Source organism: Hylobates moloch, unplaced genomic scaffold, assembly GCF_009828535.3.
Source record: "Hylobates moloch isolate HMO894 unplaced genomic scaffold, HMol_V3 SCAFFOLD_8, whole genome shotgun sequence".
In the NCBI taxonomy this organism is placed as follows: Eukaryota; Metazoa; Chordata; class Mammalia; order Primates; family Hylobatidae; genus Hylobates; species Hylobates moloch.
In genome coordinates, this window is record NW_026652283.1 from 6,818,290 (window position 1) to 6,837,495 (window position 19,206).

A 19,206-nucleotide genomic window follows, 5' to 3' on the forward strand; every position below is an offset into this window, starting at 1 on the left:
TCTGGCCAATCTGGTGAAACCCCATCTCTACTAAAAATACAAAAAATAGCTAGGTATGGTGGCGGTCACCTGTAATCTCAGCTACTTGGGAGGCTGAGGCACGAGAATCGCTTGAACTGGGAGGCAGAGGTTGCGGTGAGCCGAGATCATGCCACTGCACTCTAGCCTGGGCATCAGAGTGAGACTCCATCTCAATAATAATAATTTGAATGTGAAAAATGGGACACACACACATGCACACACAAACAAACATACATCTGGTTTTTCAAACTCTATGGCTAGTAAATACACAAAGAAAGCCTTCTGAGTATCAGTGATTTGCAAGGAGCAGTGTATCAAGATACTTTGCATTGGCCAGGCACGGTGGCTCACGCCTGTAATCCCAGCAGTTTGGGAGGCCAAAGCAGGCAGATCACCTGAGGCCAGGAGTTCAAGACCAGCCTGACCAGCATGGTGAAACCCTGTCTCTACAAAAATTACAAAAAATTAGCTGGGTGTGGTGGTGAACACCTGTAATCCCAGCTACTTGGAAGGTTGAGGCAGAAAAATCGCTTGAACCCAGGAGGCAGAGGTTTGCAGTAAGCCGAGATTGCTCCACTGTACTCTAGCCTTAGGTGACAGCAAGATTCTGTCTCAAAAAAAAAAACTTTCCATTGAGTCATAAAAATTCTGAGGAAATGGTATTAAAGGGCATTTCATATAGACATTTATTATCTCACATAAAAATAAATCAGGAGGCTTCTGGAAAGTGGATGGTTCCTTGCTCTTATGAGACAGCAGTAAGAAAGGACTGTCAGTGGTCCCACTTGAGTCTCTGATAGCTATGTGCAGCTATCACATGACACTGGGAAGACTCAGTTACAGAAGTCATCACTGTGGACTGCAGTCCTGGAAGACATGGTAGAGCTGAAGGATCAGCCAACTTTGAGACTCAGCTCTAGCTCCGTGTCTCCAGTGGCCTAATGGACATCTCTATGAGGATGTTTGATAGGGTTTGGCTCTGTGTCCCTACCCAAATTTGATCTCAAATTGTAGTCTCCGTAATCCCCACCTCTAGGGAGGGACCTAGTGGGAGGTGATTGGATCTTGGGGGCAGTTTCTGCCATGTTGTTCTTGTGATAGTGAGTGAGTTCTCATGAGATCTGATGGTTTTCTAAGTGTTTGACAGTTCCTCCTTCACACTGTCTCGCCTGCCACCATGTAAGACATGCCTGCTTCCCCTTTTGCCATGATTGCACAGTTCCTGAGGCCTCCTGAGCCATGCAGAACTGTGACTCAATTAAACCTCTTTGTTTATAAATTACCCAGTCTTGGGCAGTTCTTTATAGGAGTGTGAAAACAGACTAATACAGTGTTCCATTACCACTAACTAGTTGGATATATTCATCTTCTCTATGTCCTATGTCCATTCAGTTGCTGAGTCTTGTTGAGTCTTCCTCTCCATCCCTACCTCTTTACTCCATACACTTGTCATCTTCAGCTTCCTAAACTTTCTTTTTTTTTTTTTTTTTGAGATGGAGTCTTACTCTGTTGCCCAGGCTGGAGTGCAGTGGCACGATCTTGGCTCACTGCAAGCTCCGCCTCCTAGGTTCACGCCATTCTCCTGCCTCAGCCTCCCGAATAGCTGGGACTACAGGCGCCCGCCACCACACCCAGCTAATTTTTTGTATTTTTTAGTAGAGACGGGGTTTCACCATGTTAGTCAGGATGGTCTCGATCTCCTGACCTTGTGATCCACCCGCCTCGGCCTCCCAAAGTGCTGGGATTACAGGCGTAAGCCACTGTGCCCGGCTTTTTTTTTTCTTTTTTTTTTTTTTTTTATATGGGGTCTTGTCCTGTCACCCAGGCTGAAGTGGCTCACTGCTGCCTCCAACTACAGGGCTCAAGCGATCCTCCTGCCACAGCTTCCTGTATAGCTGGGACTACCGGTTCATGACACCATGTCTGGCTAATTTTATTTTTATTTTTATTTTTATTTGGAGAGACAGGGGTCTCACTATGTTGTCTGGGCTAGTCTCCAACTCCTGGCCTCAAGTGATTTTCCCACCTTGGCTTCCCAAAGTGCTGGGATTACAGGAGTGAGCTACTGTGCCTGGCCTCAAGAATTATTCGTGTTCTTTTTTTTTTTTTTTTTTTGAGATGGAGTTTTGCTCTTGTTGCGCAAGCTGGAGTGCAGTGGCGCAATCTCGGCTCACCGCAATCTCTGCCTCCCGGGTTCAAGTGATTCTCCTGCCTCAGCCTCCTGAGTAGCTGGGATTATAGGCGCACACCACCACGCCCAGCTAATTTTTGTATTTTTAGTAGAGACAGGGTCTCGCCATGTTGGCCAGGCTGGTCTTGAACTCCCAGCCTCAGTTGATCCACCCGCCTCGGCCTCCCGAAGTGCTGGGATTACAGGCATGAGCCACCACGCCCGGGCCTCCTAAACTTTCAAGATTCTTCTACCTTCACTGAATCATATGCTAGATATATACCATATATATGCATTTGCTATTTTAAGAATTTAAAGTAACATTTTAGAATTTATTGAGTTTTCTACTTCTTTCTATCCAATAGTCTATTCTATTATCAGAAACAATAAGGTGGGCTGGGTGTGGTGGCTCATGCCTGTAGTCCCAGCACTTTAGGAGGCTGAAGCAGACAGATAGCTTGAGCCCAGGAACTCAAGACCAGCCTGGGCAACATGGCAAAACCTCGTCTCTACAAAACACACACAGAGACACACGCACACACAAATTACCCAGGCATGTGGTGTGTGCTTGTAGTCCCAGCTACTTGGGAGGCTGAGGTAGGAGGATTGCTTGAGCTTGGCTTGTCGAGGCTGCAGTGAACTGTGATCACACCACTGCACTCCAGCTTGAGTGACAGACCAAGACCCTGTTTCTAAAGGAAAAGAAGGCCTGCGTCGGGCGTGGTGGCTCACGGCTGTAATCCCAGCACTTTGGGGGGCCGAGGTGGGCGAATCATCTGAGGTCAGGAGTTCGAGACCAGCCAGGCCAACATGGTTAAACCCCGTTTCTACTAAAAATACAAAAATTAGCTGGGCATGGTGGCGAGCACCTGTAATCCCAGCTACTCGGGAGGCTGAGGCAGGAGAATTGCTTGAACCCGGGAGGCGGAGATTGCAGTGAGCCGAGATCGTGCCATTGCACTCCAGCCTGGGGGACAAGAGTGAAACTTTGTCTCAAAAAAAAAAAAAAAAAAGAAGGCCAGGCATGGTGGTTCATGCCTGTAATCCCAGCATTTTGGAAGGTTGAGGCAGAAGGATCTCTTGAGCCCAGGAATTGGGGACTAGCCCAGGGAACACAGGGAGACCCTATCTCTACAAAACAATTTTAAAAATTAATTATCTGGGCATGGTGGCATGCCCGCCCGGTAACTAGGTGATTCTAGTTACTTGGGAGGCCAAGGCATTACTTGAGCCCAGGAGTTTGAGGCTGCAATGAGCTATGTTCCCTAACTGCACTCCAATTTGAGTGACAAAGCAAGACCCCGTCTCAGGCCAGGGGTGGTGGCTAACGCCTGTAATCCCAACACTTTGAGAGGCTGAGGCAGGTGGATTGTTTGAGCCCAGGAGTTTGAGATTAGCCTGGCCAACATGGCAAAACCCCAAATCTTCTACTACTACTACTACTACTAATAATAATAATAATAATAATAAACTGGCCAAGGTGGTGCGCGCCTGTAATCCCAACTACTCAGGAGGCTGAGGCACGAGAATCGCTTGACGGGAGCAGAGGTTGCAGTGAGCCGAGATTGCACCACTGCACTCCAGCCTGGGCGACAGAGTGAGACTCTGTCTTAAAACAAAAACCAAAAAGACCCTGTCTCAAAAAAAAAAAAAGAAAAGAAAGAAATAATAAGGTGGCAGGATATATTATATACAGAGAAAAATCAATACTAAAATCAATAGTTATGACAGTGTGATACTAGAGCAGAAATAGAGATAGCGATCAATGGAAGATAATAGAGTCCAGGAATAAAACCCATATATATGATAAAGATGGCATTTCAAATCAGTAGAGAAGGATGGGATTAATCAATAAATGATGTAGAAAAAAATTGGCTCCCCTTTTGGCTCCCCTACCTCACACTATATACCAACCTATTCTAGATGTAACAAAGACCGAAAAATATTTAAATACCATCAAAATAGTCAAGAGAATATTTTCATAACCTTAGGGGTGAAAAAGCCTTTTCTGAACCAGACCCACAGTTCAGAAGCCTTATGCAAGAGACTGGCAGTTTGGACTTCACACAAATGTCAGATTTCTGTAAGGTGACACTCTATAAGCAAAGTGAAATGACAAAGTAGGAAAATATTTTCAACATGTATAAGAGACAACAAGTTAATGTGTCTGTGTGGTGGTTTAAAAATATGTCCACAGATTCTGTGATACTCTTCCTTTCAAGAGGTGAGCCTAATTCCCCTCCACTTGAGTGTGAGCTGCACTTAGTGACTGGCGTCTAAAGAATAGCATAAAGTGGAAGTGATGGTGTGTGATTTTGGAGACTCAGTTAAAGGCAGAGTAGCTTTCATCTTGGTCTCTGTCTGTCTTGGATCACTTGCTCTGGGGGAAGCCAGCTGCCATGTTATGAGGGCACTCAGGCCCTATGGAGAAATCCAGATGGTAAGGAACTGTCTTGCCAACAACGATGTGAGTAAGCCATCTTGGAAGCAAATCCTTCAGCCCCAGCCAAGCCTTCAGATAACTGCAGCTCCAGCCAGCCGTTTGACTGCAACCCACCTGGGCCACTCTTGGATTCCTGAGAAACTGAGATAATACATTTTGCTGTTTTAAGCTGCTACGTTTTGAGATAATTTGTTATACAGCTATAATCAGTTAACAGTTGCACTTGGCTGGCTGGGCATGGTGGCTCATGCCTGTAACCCCAGCATTTTGGGAGGCCAAGGCAGGAGAATCGCTTGAGCCCAGGAGTTCGAGACCAGTCTGTGCAACATAGTGAGACTCCATCTTTACAAAAAAAGTTAAAAATTAGCTGGGCATGGTGGGGCGCACTTGCAGTCTCAGCTACTTAGGAGGCTGAAGTGGGAGGATTGCTTGAGCCAGGAGGCCAAGGGTGCAATGAGCTATGATCATGCCACTGCACTACAGGCTGAGTGACACGGTGAGACCCTGTCTCTAAAAATAATAATGATGTACCTATTTTTAAAAAGTTTTTAAAGTCATGTTTATTGAAATATGAATTTACATTCAGTAAAATTCACCCTGTTGGTTGGTTTTGGTGGCTCACACCTGTAATCCTAGCACTGTGGGAGGCTGAGGTGGATGGATCACTTGAGGCCAGGAGTTCACCACCAGCTTGGCCAACATAGCAAAACCCCGTCTCTACTAAAAATACAAAAAAATTAGCTGGGCATGATGGCACGTGCTTGTAATTCCAGCTACTCGGGAGGCCAAGGCACAAGAATGGCTTGAACCCAGGGAGCAGAGGTTGCAGTGAGCCGAGATCGTGCCATTTCACTCCAGCCTGGGTGATAGAGCAAGACTCCATTTCAAAAAAAAAAAAAAAAATCACCCGGTTAAGTATAAGCTCTGACAAATGCATAGTCATATCATAGTCAAGACATAGAACAATCGTAGAATCACTCTAACAGTTCCCTCAAGATCAAGATCAAGAAGTCAACCCCTTCTTGATCCCAAGGAACTCATTGACCTGTTTTTCTGTCAAAAGGGTCAAATTTAATCACTAAAATGATCTACAAAACTATGGAAAAATTTGTAAGCATAGAAAAAACACAAACCAACTTTTTTTAAAAAGTGAGATATTTAAAAAGTTTACCATACCAACAAAATGAAGATAGCTTCACATTTTACTACAGATGTGCAGATATTCATCAAAGTCTACCATTGTCATATATATGGCACAACAGTAATATTTAAGAATATACTGGCCAGGGCCAGGAGTGGTGGCTCATGCCTGTAATCCCAGCACTTTGGGAGGCCCAGGCGGGCGGATCATGAGGTCAGGAGATCGAGACCATCCTGTCCAACATGGTGAAATCCCATCTTTACTAAAATAGAAAAATCAGCTGGGTGTGGTGATGCGTGCCTGTAATCCCAGCTTCTCAGGAGGTGGAGGCAGGAGAATCACTTGAACCAGTGAGTCGGAGGTTGTGGTGAGCCAAGATCGCTCCACTGCACTCTAGCCTGGTGACAGAGCGAGACTCTGTCTCAAAAAGAAAAAGAAAAAATACTGGCTAGGCACGGTGGCTCATGCCTGTAATCCCAGCACTTTGTGAGGCCGAAGCTGGCGGATCACCTGAGGTCAGGAGTTCAAGACCATCCTGGCCAACATGGTGAAACTCCATCTCTACTAAAAATACAAAGATTAGCCAGGTGTGGTGTCACACACCTGTAATCCCAGCTACTCAGGAGGCTGAGGCAGGAGAATCATTTGAACCCAGGAGGTGGAGGCTGCAGTGAGCTGAGGCTGTGCCATTGCACTCCAGCCTGGGTGAAAAGAGAGAAACTCTGTCTCAAAAAAAAAAAAAAAAAAAAAGAATATACTGTAAAATAACAATCTTTAGAAGAGTTAGAATAATGTGATTTTTGTTTTTTTTCGAGACAGGGTCTTGCTCTGTCATCCAGGCTGGAGTGTGGTGACGCAGTCTTGGCTCACTGCAACCCCTGTCTCTCAGGTTCAAGAGATTCTCGTACATTAGCCACCCGAGTAGCTGGGATTACAGGCGTGTGCCACCATGCCAGCTAATTTATTTGTATTTATTTATTTTTTGAGAAGAGTCTTACTCTGTCACCCAGGCTGGGGTGCAGTGGTGCGATCTCGGCTCACTGCAATCTCTGCCTCCTGGGTTCAAGCGATTCTCCTGCCTCAGCCTCCCCAGTAGCTGCAATTACAGGCATGTGCCACCACCACACCTGGCTAATTTTTTTTTTTGGGGGGGTAGATATGGGGTTTGCCATGTTGGCCAGGCTGGTCTCGAACTCCTGGCCTCGTGATCCACCCACCTCAGCCTCCCCAAGTGCTGGGATTACGGTGTGAGCCACCGCGCCTGGCCAATTTTTGTATTTTCAGTAGAGAAGGGGCTTCACCATTTTGGCCAGGCTGGTTTCAAACTCCTGAACTCAAATGATCAGCTCGCCTCAGCCTTACAAAGTGCTAGGATTACAGGCGTGAACCACTGTACCCAGCCCTCAAAAGCTATTTTTTAACATATTAAGATTGGCAAAGTACGTACCATTTGACCCAGAAATTCTACCTTCTAAGAATGTACGCTGGGCATGGTGGCTTCTGCCTGTCTGCAATCCCAGCACTTTGGGAAGCTGAGGCGGGCAGATGGCTTCAGCCCAGGAGTTTAAGACTAGCCTGGGCAATATGGAGAAATACCCGTGTCTACAAAAATTGCAAAAAATTAGCTAGGCATGGTGACATGCGCTTGTAGTCCCAGCTACCTGGGAGGCTGAGTTAGGAGGATCACCTGAGCTTAGAAGGTTGGGGCTGCAGTGAGCCATGATAATTGCACCATTGCACTCCAGCCCGGGAAAGAAAAAAAATAAAGTTTCCCACATAGTCATATTACTCAATGTGTAGTCCATGAATCAAGAGCATCAGCATCACTTGAGAGGTCTACATTTCAATGAGATCCTCAAGCAATTTCTTTTTTTTTTTTTTTTTTTTTTGAGTGCAATGGTGCATTTTTCCCCCCACAGAAAAAAAAAAAAAAAAAAAAAAGAAAGGAAAGTGGTAGTATATCCACACAATGGAATACCAGACAACTATGAGAAAAAGAGGTAGATTTATGCTTAGTTGTGGGCAGCAAGCCACCCAGGCACGGAGGCAAGAGACAGAGGACACGAGCTGTTCCAGTATAATAAAATATAAAACAAGAATAGTCATACCAGATATAGATCTTAGATATGATTATATATGAATATCATTAATCATTAGTTGGTAGTAATTACTCTTTATCCCAATATTATAATAATCCCTGCTCTATAATCATAACCTAGGAAAAAGCAGGCCATACAGAGATAGGAGCTGAGGGGACATAGTAAGGTGTGACCAGAAGACAAGAGTGCCTTCTGTTATGCCCGGACAGGGCCACCAGAGGGCTCCTTGGTCTAGCGGTGACGCCAGCAACTGGGAAGATGCCCGTTGCCAGGCGGACCGTGGTCTAGCAGTAGCAAAAGGTGTCAAGGAACAACACCCACTACTTAGCAGACCGAGAAAGGGAGTCTCCCTTTCCCCAGGGGAGTTTAGAGAAGACTCTGCTCCTCCCCCTCTTGTGGAGGGCCTGACATCAGTCAGGACCGCTCGCAGTTATCCGGAGGCCTTACCATCTCCCTGTGATGCTGTGCTTCAGTGGTCACGCTCCTAGTCCGCCTTCATGTTCCATCCTGTACACCTGGCTCTGCCTTCTAGATAGCAGTAGTAAATTAGTGAAAGTACTATTAGTCTCTGATATGCAGAAATAATGGCGTAAGCTGTCTTTCTCTTTGTCTCCTCTCTCTCTCTGCCTCGGCTGCCAGGCAGGGAAGGGCCCCTTGTCCAGTGGATACGTGATCCACGTGACCTTACCTATCATTGGAGAAGACTCACATTCTTTACCCTGCCCCTTTTGCTTTTATCCAATAAATAACAGCGCAGCCAGACATTCAGGGTCACTGCTGGTCTCCGCGCATTGGTGGTAGTGGTCCCTGGGGCCCAGCTGCCTTTATCTCTTTGTCTTGTGTCTTTATTTCTACACTCTCTCGTCACCGCACATGGGGAGAGACCCACCTGTGGGGCTGGTCCCTACACTTAGTGACATGAAAGAAGCCCAAGACATTAGAATTGAATAATTAGAAAAAAAGAAACTCTGATCTAATCTAAAAATCTTTTTTTCTTTTTTATTTTTTTTTGAGACTGAGTCTCACTCTGTTGCCCAGGCTGGAGTGCAGTGGTGCGATGTCAGCACACTGCAACCTCCTGCTCCCAGGTTCAAGCGATTCTCCTGCCTCCGCCTCTGGAGTAGCTGGGATTACAAACGCCTGCCACCACGCCCAGCGAATTTTTGTATTTTCAGTAGAGACAGAGTTTCGCCATGTTGGCCAGGCTGGTCTTGAACTCCTGCCCTAGGTGATCCGCCCTCCTCGGCCTCCCAGAATGCTGAGATTACAGGCATGAGCCAAAGTGCCTGGCTTTTTTTTCTTTTTTTGAGACAGAGTCTCGATCTGTTGCCCAGGCTGGAGTGCAGTAGTGTGATCTCGGCTCACTGCAACCTCTGCCTCCTGGGTTCAAGCGATTCTCGTGTCTCAGCCTCCCAAGTAGCTGAAACTACAGGCACAAGCCACAATGCCTGGCTAATTTTTATTTTTATTTTTTGAGATGGAGTTTCACTCTTGTTGCCCAGGCTGGAGTGCAGTGGCACGATCTCGGCTCACTGCAACCTCTGCCTCCCATGTTCAAACGATTCTCCTGTCTCAGCCTCCCGAGTAGCTGGGATTACAGGTGTGTGCCACCACCCCGGCTAATTTTTTGTATTTTTAGTAGAGACGGGGTTTCACCGTATTGGCCAGACTGGTCTTGAACTCCTGACCTCAGGTGATCCACCCACCTAGGCCTCCCAAAATGCTGGGATTACAGGCGTGAGCCACCGTGCCCAGCCTAAATATTACTTTTATAATTGAAAGAGACTATCTAGATCAGCCAATGGGGGAAAAATATCAAGGATGTTGTGGAGTATCTAGCTCTCATTACACAGTGTAACTTCAGTCCTTGCCAACTAAACACAAAATAAAACCTTCAATGGCTCCCCACAGCTTTCAGGATAAAGTCCAGATCCTTCAGTGTGATCCAAGTCTGTTTGGTGCTTCTACCATATTCCAATCCCCCGCTGCACCTACTGTTCCAGCCAGCAGAACCACCTGCTTTCTTTGCACAGGCATTGAGCTCTTTTTTCTCCAAGCGTTACCACAGGTGATTCCTGCGTCTGAAATCTCTGCCCTGAATATATGATATCATGTATATGCATATACTATACAATGATCCCTAGCACTTAGTAAAAGCTCTATAAATGTTGGGTATGATTATTATAACATGTCTCATTATATTGAATTACTTGTGTACTTGATCTTGTCACTGAACTGTACACCTCTTGAAGATAAAAGATAAGGACTTCTGTGCTTTACTGTCCCAGAGCACCAAGCATTTAGAGCCGGGGACAGATAAAGTGCTTAACAAAAGTGTGGCAGGGCACAGTGGCTCATGCCTGTAATCCCAGCATTTTGGAAGGCCGAGGCAGGCAGATTGCTTGAGCCCAGGAGTTTGAGACTAGCCTGGGCAACATGGCAAAACCTTGTCTCTACAAAAAATACAAAAAAATTAACTGGGCATGGTGGCGCACACCTGTAGTCCCAGGTACCCAGGAGGCTGAGACAGAAGGATTGCTTGAGCCCAGGAGGTGGAGATTGCAGTGAGCTATGATTGCTCCACTGCACTCCATCCTGGGCGACAGAGGGAAACTCTATTTCAAAACAAAAATAAAAACAAAATAACAAAAGTGTAAGTTCACGGACACCTTCCTAACCCTTACATCACACCTTTTCTTCCCATCTAATGTGTCTTCCTCTTTCTTCTTGGACAAGGAAAATCATATCCATTTCTTTTGACTACATCAAACCACATGGATTTTTCCCTTCTTCACACTCCAACAATACAATAAGTTTCATTTGTATAGCACATCTAACTCTTCAGAGTGCTTTCATATTTATTATTTCTTTTTCCTCACAGCAACCCCAGTACTGAGGACACAGGCCAGGGGTGGGGAGGAGCAGGAAAATGTTTACTAAGGGTCAACTAAGTGCAAGGCGATTTACCCACATTATCTCTTTTAATCCCTTAACAATCCTTACAGGTGGACATTGTAATCCCCATTTCACAACTGTGGACATTAGACCTCAGTAAGATTTCATAACCTGCTGAAGGACACACAGGTATTAAGTAGTAGAGACGGGTTCTGAAGCTGGTGGCTCTGACTTTAAAGTCCCTACTGGTTCCATGACACCAAATAAACAGATTTGCCTATTAACCACATTCCTCCAAGCTGGCCTGGGCAGGAGGTAATATAATACTTCCTGATTTCTTGCCCACCACATCTTCCATCAGACCACTTTGCCGTTAGATAAAGTCTGTGGGCACAATTTAACAAGGAATCACATGCCATCTTACCTGGTTACCTCATTGTTTCATTTACACTAGATACCACAAGATTGGTAACATCCCCCTTTCCCCAGGCAGGAACTGTGTCATCTTAACCTCCCTGAGCCGCAGTATACTCTTCTTTCAAATGTCTGTCTTACAGGACTGTTGCAGAGATTAAATATCAGTTGTAAAGACGTTTGACATAATGTCTCGCACAAACTCTCCAGAAATATTTATTGCATCTCAACATCTTTTTCATCTCCTTCAACACGTCAGGCAGGCCTGAGTGCCTGGGTTTGGCTATGCCAGTTCCTGTTGATTATTGATATAACAGCGTTGGATCAGGAGTATTTTAGTGGGCAGGTGTTGAATTTTCTGCCTTCCACCCACTAAAAGGTTTGCATCAAACCAGTCCAGGATAACTCCTAGTGGATCCCTGTCAGTTGATATAGTTAAGCTAATTCTACAGATAACAAAGAGTCTTGGGTACATTTAGCTAGTAAATGCAGATCTGCCAAGACTCCAACCCAGTTCTTAAGGTATCTGGGTCTGGGCTCCACCAAGCCACCTTCCAAAGGTCTACCTGAAAATAACTAATTAGGCGGAAGGGGAAAAGACCCCTTATCTTGGTGTTTCTTGCTTTTCCTCTCAGCCCCGTCCTTTTTGCTTGGAAGGATGAGTTTTTCCTGAATTCACAATACTTTTGCATTGAAGATGTCCGGTCCCTTTAAGGTCTTGGGTGACGTATGACTAGCCCCGCCCCCTCTCTTCTCTCTTCTCAGCCCTGCCCACTTTTTTTTGTCCTCAGCCAATTAGCGCCCGACGCCCTTTCCGCGCCTCATCCGGGTTCCCGGGACCGGGAAATTGGCCTGGTAACCAGGCAACTACTGATCAATCCCCTCCCCGGCTGATTTGCGCATCAGGTAGTCGCCGCTCTGCTCTCAATGGTGGCGAGCTGCAGTAGCCAAGTGCCCCGCCCCCGTTGCCATAACAGCAGTACACAACCCCTCCTTCCCCTCGCCCGCTTGCTAAACAGTCCTTCCCTCTCGGGACCAAGGGCCTCTCCAGAACTGCTTCTGATTGAGCAGAAACAGGGTCTGAGCCCCTTTGCTAAGGGGAATTGAGTGGGAGTGTTGGAGACTGCGCTTAAGGCTGGTGTACCAGAGGGCCCAAGGAAATTGGCCCAGTGGGGAGGGAAAAGTAGAAGAAATGAATGGAGCAGGGATTAGGGATGGCGCAATGGGAGCTAAGAGGAGAGGAGGAGGAGGAATTGGTAGGGAAGATTGGAGAGCATGGCTTAAGGGGGAGGTGGGAAGAATGGGGGAGAGGGAAGCTCAGGAAATAGGGACACCCGGCTGCTGGAAGAGAGCTGGAGCCACTGTGAAGGACAGGAAAGGCCTGGGGGTGTGGGTGACATCCTGAAGGGAGGCGGTCCTCAGTGGAAAGTGTGAAGTGGGGGTTGAGAGTCAAAATGAGATGTTCACAGGGATAAGGAAAGAAGCATAGAGTTGGTGGGTCAGAAGTCATGGGGGTGATGGGAGTGGCACGTGTCAATGACAATGAAGAAGCTGAAGGCTGGCAGAAGCTGATGAGACCTTCTTTCTCAGGAGGAGGACTGAGCTTATCTGACTCCAGAGCTTTCAGGAGGGAAGAAAGATGTCAGATGAAGATGATCTAGAAGACTTTGAGCCAGACCAGGGTGATTCTGAGAAAGAAGAGGACGAGAAGGAGACAGAGGAGGGGGAGGACTACAGAAAAGAGGGGGAAGAGTTCCCTGAGGAAGTGAGAGCCTGGACAAGGGGGGTCCTAGGGCTGAGGGGCGGGGTTGGTCAGGGGAGAGACACCTTACTCCACTTCCACTTGCAGTGGCTGCCCACCCCCCTCACGGAGGACATGATGAAGGAAGGGCTTTCTCTGCTCTGTAAGACAGGCAATGGGCTGGCTCATGCTTATGTCAAGCTGGAGGTTAAAGAGAGGTGCGTTTTGGGGGGACCAGATGAGGACTGTGAGACTGTAGGGCCCCTGTCTCCTTTCCCACTGTCATTCCTGGGTGTTCTGGCTGAGAGTTTGACCCTTCTCATGCCTAGTGGAAAGGAAAGGACAGAATTTACTTTTCAGGAGCTCTGAGACTTCAGCTATCAAAGCTGACATGGGGAATTGAAGACTGAGAGTATATGGGGGGATTCTTGCTGGATTCCCTTATTTGTCTTTCAGAATATGGGTTCTCTGTCCTTCACAGACACAGGTCTCTCTGCCCACTGTTAAGAACCCATCTACCTTCCCTTACCCTTCTTCTCCCCTACCATCTGTTGCCCATTCTTCTCCCCATTATAAGCCATCTCTATATTGCCTTCTGCCTTAGCAACTCTGCCAGTACTCACTGGGTTCTTAACCCTAAACCTGGTTCCTTCTCCCTCTTCCATCTCCTAGGGACCTGACAGACATCTACTTGCTGCGCTCCTACATCCATCTGCGCTATGTGGATATTTCTGAGAACCACCTGACAGACCTGTCTCCACTCAACTACCTCACCCACCTGCTCTGGCTCAAGGCTGATGGCAATCGGCTGCGAAGTGCCCAGCTGAATGAACTGCCCTACCTGCAGATTGCTAGTTTTGCTTATAACCAGATTACTGACACTGAAGGCATCTCTCATCCTCGTCTTGAAACCCTGAATCTCAAAGGTGGGTCTTTAGGATGGGCTACACAAGATTCTTTCCTTCCTAGCCTGAGGCCGACAGAAGTGGGCAGTATGGTCTTTCGCTAGGGCACATGGCAGTCTGCATTCATTCATTCAGATACGCAATATGATTCATTATGACAGTTCTACATGCTAACCATATAGGAGCCAATAAGACAAGGAACGTCCCTATTCTCATATAGCTTATATTCTAGTTGGGAGAGACAAACAAGTAACAACAAACACAATAAGTAAATTCATGTAGCATGTTAAAAGGAGACAAGTGCCTTGGAAAAAAGATCAGAGTAAGAGGAATGGAGGACACAGGTGGCAATGTCAAATGGATTGGTTAGGACAACCATCACTGAGAAGATGACATTTGAGCAAAGAATTGAAGAAGGAGAGGGAATTAGACATGTCAGCAGCTTCATTCACTCTTCAAAGGCTTAGGTGGATATGTCCATCAGGACCTTGGACTACCTACCACAACACTTGCCTCAGGGCTCCAGAGGTATTAAGGCTGGAGCTGGCCTTCCTCACTATCTACCCTGCTTTACAAATGTCCAGGGTAGGATGATTTAGAGGCTCCCCAAATTCAGGCTCTAATGCTGAACATTTGGAATGGCCCTTTGAGCTCTTGAAACCCTCCTCCCCAGGGAACAGCATCCACATGGTGACAGGTCTGGACCCCCAGAAGTTGATCAGCCTGCACACAGTGGAGCTTCGGGGGAACCAGCTGGAAAGCACCCTGGGAATCAATCTTCCTAAGCTGAAGAACCTCTACCTGGTAGCTCACTGGGTCAGAGGGTGGTGCAGGGAAGAGGGCACTGTCCTGGGGGTCAGGATGCCTGCTTTCTAGTAGGCTCAGCTACTAACTTCATCATTATGATAATAACTGGTATTATTATCAAGCCCATAGTTGGTTCCAGATGCTGTGGAGATACAGAGCCACCTAGCAGGGCTGATAATATATAATGTGTGGATAATACAGTGATGATTTACCTTGATACAGGTAGCAGCAAAATGGACCATAACTGAGGTACAAACATCAGTCTGTGGAAATGTTTTGGGAAAACTCTCCTCTCAGACTGGGTTTTTCTTCAGCTCTTACACTACCACCACAACAATCATCAACATAAGACTACCGGGACCAAAGGTGTGGGACTTTCTCCCCATACACCACGTAGTAGACACCAGCTGGGTGATCTCTAATTTGATTCCTACACTGTCTACCTGGGGATAGCATCAAATCCCACAGATTGAGGGCTCGGTTCCCAAGAGTGACCCCCACACCGCCCACATACACCAGTTGCAAGTCCAAGCCTCTGGAACTTCTGTCACACCAGCTTCAACATGAAGCTGGTTCCCATGACCTCTTCTTTGGATTTAATTAATTTTCTGGAGTGGCTTTTTATCAGTTTATTGCAAGGGCAAAGGATACAGATGAAGAGATGCTTAGTGCGATGTATGGGGGTATGGGTGCGGTGCTCCATGCCCTTCCCAGATGCATCATCCTCCAAAAGCTTTCACGTGTTCAGCTACCCAGAAGCTCTCTGGACCCAGTCCTCTTGGGTTTTCATGGAAGCTTCATGATGTTAGTATTCCTTCCCCCAGGAAATTGGGGAGGCTGTCTCTGGGGAGGGTCTTAAGAACCACAATCAGGCCGGGCGCGGTGGCTCACGTCTGTAATCCCAGCACTTTGGGAGGCTGAGGCGGGCGGATCACCTGAGGTCTGGAGTTCGAAACCAGCCTGGCCAACATGGCGAAACCCTGTCCCTACTAAAAATACAAAAATTAGCCCAGGGTGCTGACATGCGCCTGTAATCCCAGCTGCTAGGGAGGCTGAGGCAGCAGAATCGCTTGAACCCAGGAGGCAGAGTTTGCAGCGAGCTGAGATCATGCCACTGCAATCCAGCCTGGGAGGCAGAGCTAGACTCCATCTCAAAAAAAAAAAAAAAAAAAAAAAAAAAAAAAAAAAAAAAAAAAAAAAAAAAAAAAAGAGGCTGGGCGCGGTGGCTCACGCCTGTAATCCCAGCACTTTGGGAGGCCGAGGCAGGCAGATCATGAGATCAGGAGATCGAGACCATCCTGGCTAACATGCTGAAACCCCGTCTCTACTAAAAATACAAAAAAAAAAAAAATTAGCTGGGTGTGGTGGCGGGCGCCTGTAGTCCCAGCTACTCAGGAGGCTGAGGCAGGAGAATGGCGTGAACCCGGGAAGTGGAGCTTGCAGTGAGCCGAGATTGTGCCACTGCCCTCCAGCCTGGGCGACAGAGCTAGACTCCGTCTCAAAAAAAAAAGAAGAAAAAAAAAAAGAACCACAATCAGAAAGAGGGAGAAGGGGGGAAAGATTAGAGCCTTCCCTTGGGGCAGGTGAAAAGACGGCTGGAGAAGTTCCTGAGACCCGCCCCTGAGGCCCAACACACCCCCAACTTTATAACAAAAAAGACTGCAACAAGGGCTATTATGGGAGTTATAAGCTAAGGACTGTGGATGAAAACCTATATATATATATATATATATATATATATAAAATAAACACCACAGGAAGCCACTGAAATATTTAGTCTTTTAGACTCTTAAGCTTCGTTATTCTGGGATGGTGCTGATGCCAATCCTCAGTGGTGGCATGGGGGCTCCTGGGCCGGGTAGGGGGTGGGTTGAAGCATCTCCTCCATCCCAAGTGGCTTTGATGGGGTGAGTGGTAGAGGGTTACTGCTGACCTTTCTCTGGGATGGCAGCGTCTCCTGAACTTCTTTACTTTCTATACTGATCTCTACTCACCCCCACTCCCTTCTTCCACTCCTCCCTTTCTACCTCTTGGATTTCCTCTTTTGCTTTATCTCATTCTGACTTCTCTTTCTTCCCTATCCCTGCTCCCTCTCAATCAATCCACTGTGCCCTGGGGGTCTAGGCCCAAAACAGGCTGAAGAAGGTGGAAGGCTTGGAGGATCTGAGCAATCTCACCACCTTGCATCTTCGAGACAACCAGATTGACACCCTGAGTGGCTTCTCCAGAGAAATGAAATCATTGCAGTACCTCAACCTGAGGTATGCACCCCCTCCAAGCCCCACCTTGCCCCTACCCCTGACCAGGTGCAGCTTTTTTTTTTTTTTTGAGACGGAGTCTCGCTCTGTTGCCCAGGCTGGAGTGCAGTGGCACAATCTCGGCTCACTGCAAGCTCCGCCTCCCGGGTTCACGCCATTCTCCTGCCTCAGCCTCCTGAGTAGCTGGGACTACAGGTGCCCGCCACCACGCCCGGCTAATTTTTTGTATTTTTAGTAGAGACGGGGTTTCATCGTGGTCTCGATCTCCTGACCTCGTGATCCGCCCGCCTCGGCCTCCCAAAGTGCTGGGATTACAAGCGTGAGCCACCGCGCCCGGCCCAGGTGCAGCTTTTGAGTCTGTGTTCCTCCCTGGCCCAATCCCCCAGTCCTAGCCTACAGCTGGATTCTCACCTCATCCTCCCTGATCCTCACCCCAGCTTTCCTTACTTTCTTCAGCAGTGAGTTGCAACACTAAGTCCCTTATAGCTTGTGACCCCTGAATTTTTATTCATTCAATCCACAATTATTGAGAATGTGCTATGTGCCAGGCCTTGTGCTGTGTTTTGGGGACATTTAAAGGAATCAGAGGCTGGGCATGGTGGTTCATGCCTGTACTCCCAGCACTTTAGGAGGAAGGATCAATTGAAGCCAGGAGTTCAGGACCAGCCTGGGCAACATAGTGAGACCACGTTTCTACAGAAGTAAAAATAATGGCCGGGCATGGTGGCTCACACCTGTAGTTCTAGCACTTTGGGAAGCCGAAGCGGGAGGATCGTTGGAGCCTAGGAGTTCAAGACCAGTCTGGGCAACATGGCAAAATCTCGTCTCTACCAAAAATACAAAAATTAGCCAGGCATGGCGACAGGCACCTGTAATCCCAGCTACTCAGGAGGCTTAGGCGGGAGGATCGCTGGAGCCTCGAAGTGGAGTTTGCAGTGAGCTGAGATCAAGCCACTGCCCTCCAGCCTGGGTGACAGAGCCAGACCCTGCCTCAAAAACAAAACAAAAATAAAATATTAAATAAAAATTAAAATATTAAATTAAAAATAAAAATTAACAGAGCCTGGTGGTGCACACCTGTGGTTTCAGCTACTCAGGAGGCTGAGCTCGGAGGATCACTTGAGCCCAGGAGCTCAAGGTTGCAGTGAGCCATGATTGTGCCACTGCACTCCAGCCTGGGTGACAGAGTGAGCTGTCTCTAAAAGAAATAAAGGAATCAGAGGTGATTCCTGTTCCTGAGGGGCTCACAGTCTGGCTCCAACTCTTTTGTCCTCGCCCTATCCTATATAAGTTTCCACTGCCCTTCTCCATTTCCTCAGTCCCAATTCACCTTCCCATTTCCTGCCTCTCTTCTCCTGAGCCCCACCTGTAAGGGATGACCCTTTTACTGATATAAAACACAAGATGTGCTCAGATTTGAGGAGAGAAGGACATTTGTAAGAAAATCTTTTGGTAGAAAGGCAGTGAAGATCAGCAACTCTTGTTGGATGGAGGACTTTATGTGTGTTTCTTTAAGCAAACATGTAAGGAAACTGCCTCTTTCCTTAGTCAACAAGACCAGATTCTTTTTTTTTTTTTTTTTTTTTTGAGACGGAGTCTCGCTCTGTCACCCAGGCTGGAGTGCAGTGGCGCAATCTCGGCTCACTGCAAGCTCCGCCTCCCGGGTTCACGCCATTCTCCTGCCTCAGCCTCTCTGAGTAGCTGGGACTACAGGCACCCGCCACCACGCCCAGCTAATTTTTTTTGTATTTTTAGTAGAGACGGGGTTTCACCGTGGTCTCGATCTCCTGACCTCATGATCTGCCCACCTCGGCCTCCCAAAGTGCTGGGATTACAAGCGTGAGCCACCACGCCAGGCCAAGACCAGATTCTTGAGCTGGCAATGGAAAGAGCATCTCCAAGTAGGGAGAAGTGGTTGTATCTGGAAGCCCCAACTCTCATCCTGACCCCCTGGCCATTCTCTTATTCATGAACTCTGCCACATGGATCTGATGGGGTGTGTATATGTGCCATCTTCCTGTTAATGATCTAGACAGGCATGATGGACCCTTTCTGAGTGGCTATTAAATGGGGATGTTTTGAGAGTAAGTTGGGTATGTGTGTGGAGGCGGGTGAGGGTGTCTCAATGATTGGGAGGTGCCTCTGGGGCCAGAGATGCTAAGCATCCAACAATGTACGGCAGAGTCCAGTACAAAGTTCCTGTAGCCTTCCTGGTGAGAAACACTGCATGAGGCTCAGCACGACCATGAGATCAGGCTGAAACACTTAAATAGATTTCATAAAAGCTTAAAGCCAGAACGTGAAAATAAATA

The 19,206-nt window shown here is 47.3% G+C and overlaps 1 protein-coding gene across 10 annotated transcripts in view; it reads left to right on the forward strand.

The window, feature by feature from the left end:
* Positions 1 to 19,206, forward strand: part of LRRC23 (leucine rich repeat containing 23) — a 45,690-nt gene that overhangs the window by 23,907 nt on the left and 2,577 nt on the right. For 3 of the 10 annotated variants that reach the window (XM_058443517.1, XM_058443518.1, XM_058443519.1), the window contains 5 exons: positions 12,774 to 12,948; positions 13,033 to 13,142; positions 13,597 to 13,850; positions 14,503 to 14,633; positions 16,761 to 16,897. In XM_058443517.1, coding sequence (XP_058299500.1) covers positions 12,823 to 12,948; positions 13,033 to 13,142; positions 13,597 to 13,850; positions 14,503 to 14,633; positions 16,761 to 16,897 — 758 coding nt within the window. In that variant the 5' untranslated portion in view covers positions 12,774 to 12,822. Of the gene's footprint in view, positions 1 to 12,012; positions 12,090 to 12,147; positions 12,262 to 12,302; positions 12,440 to 12,773; positions 12,949 to 13,032; positions 13,143 to 13,596; positions 13,851 to 14,502; positions 14,634 to 14,858; positions 15,774 to 16,760; positions 16,898 to 17,129; positions 18,450 to 19,206 lie in introns of those variants that run through there. The other 7 variants (XM_058443523.1, XM_058443524.1, XM_032159475.2 and 4 more) reach the window with 7 other exon arrangements.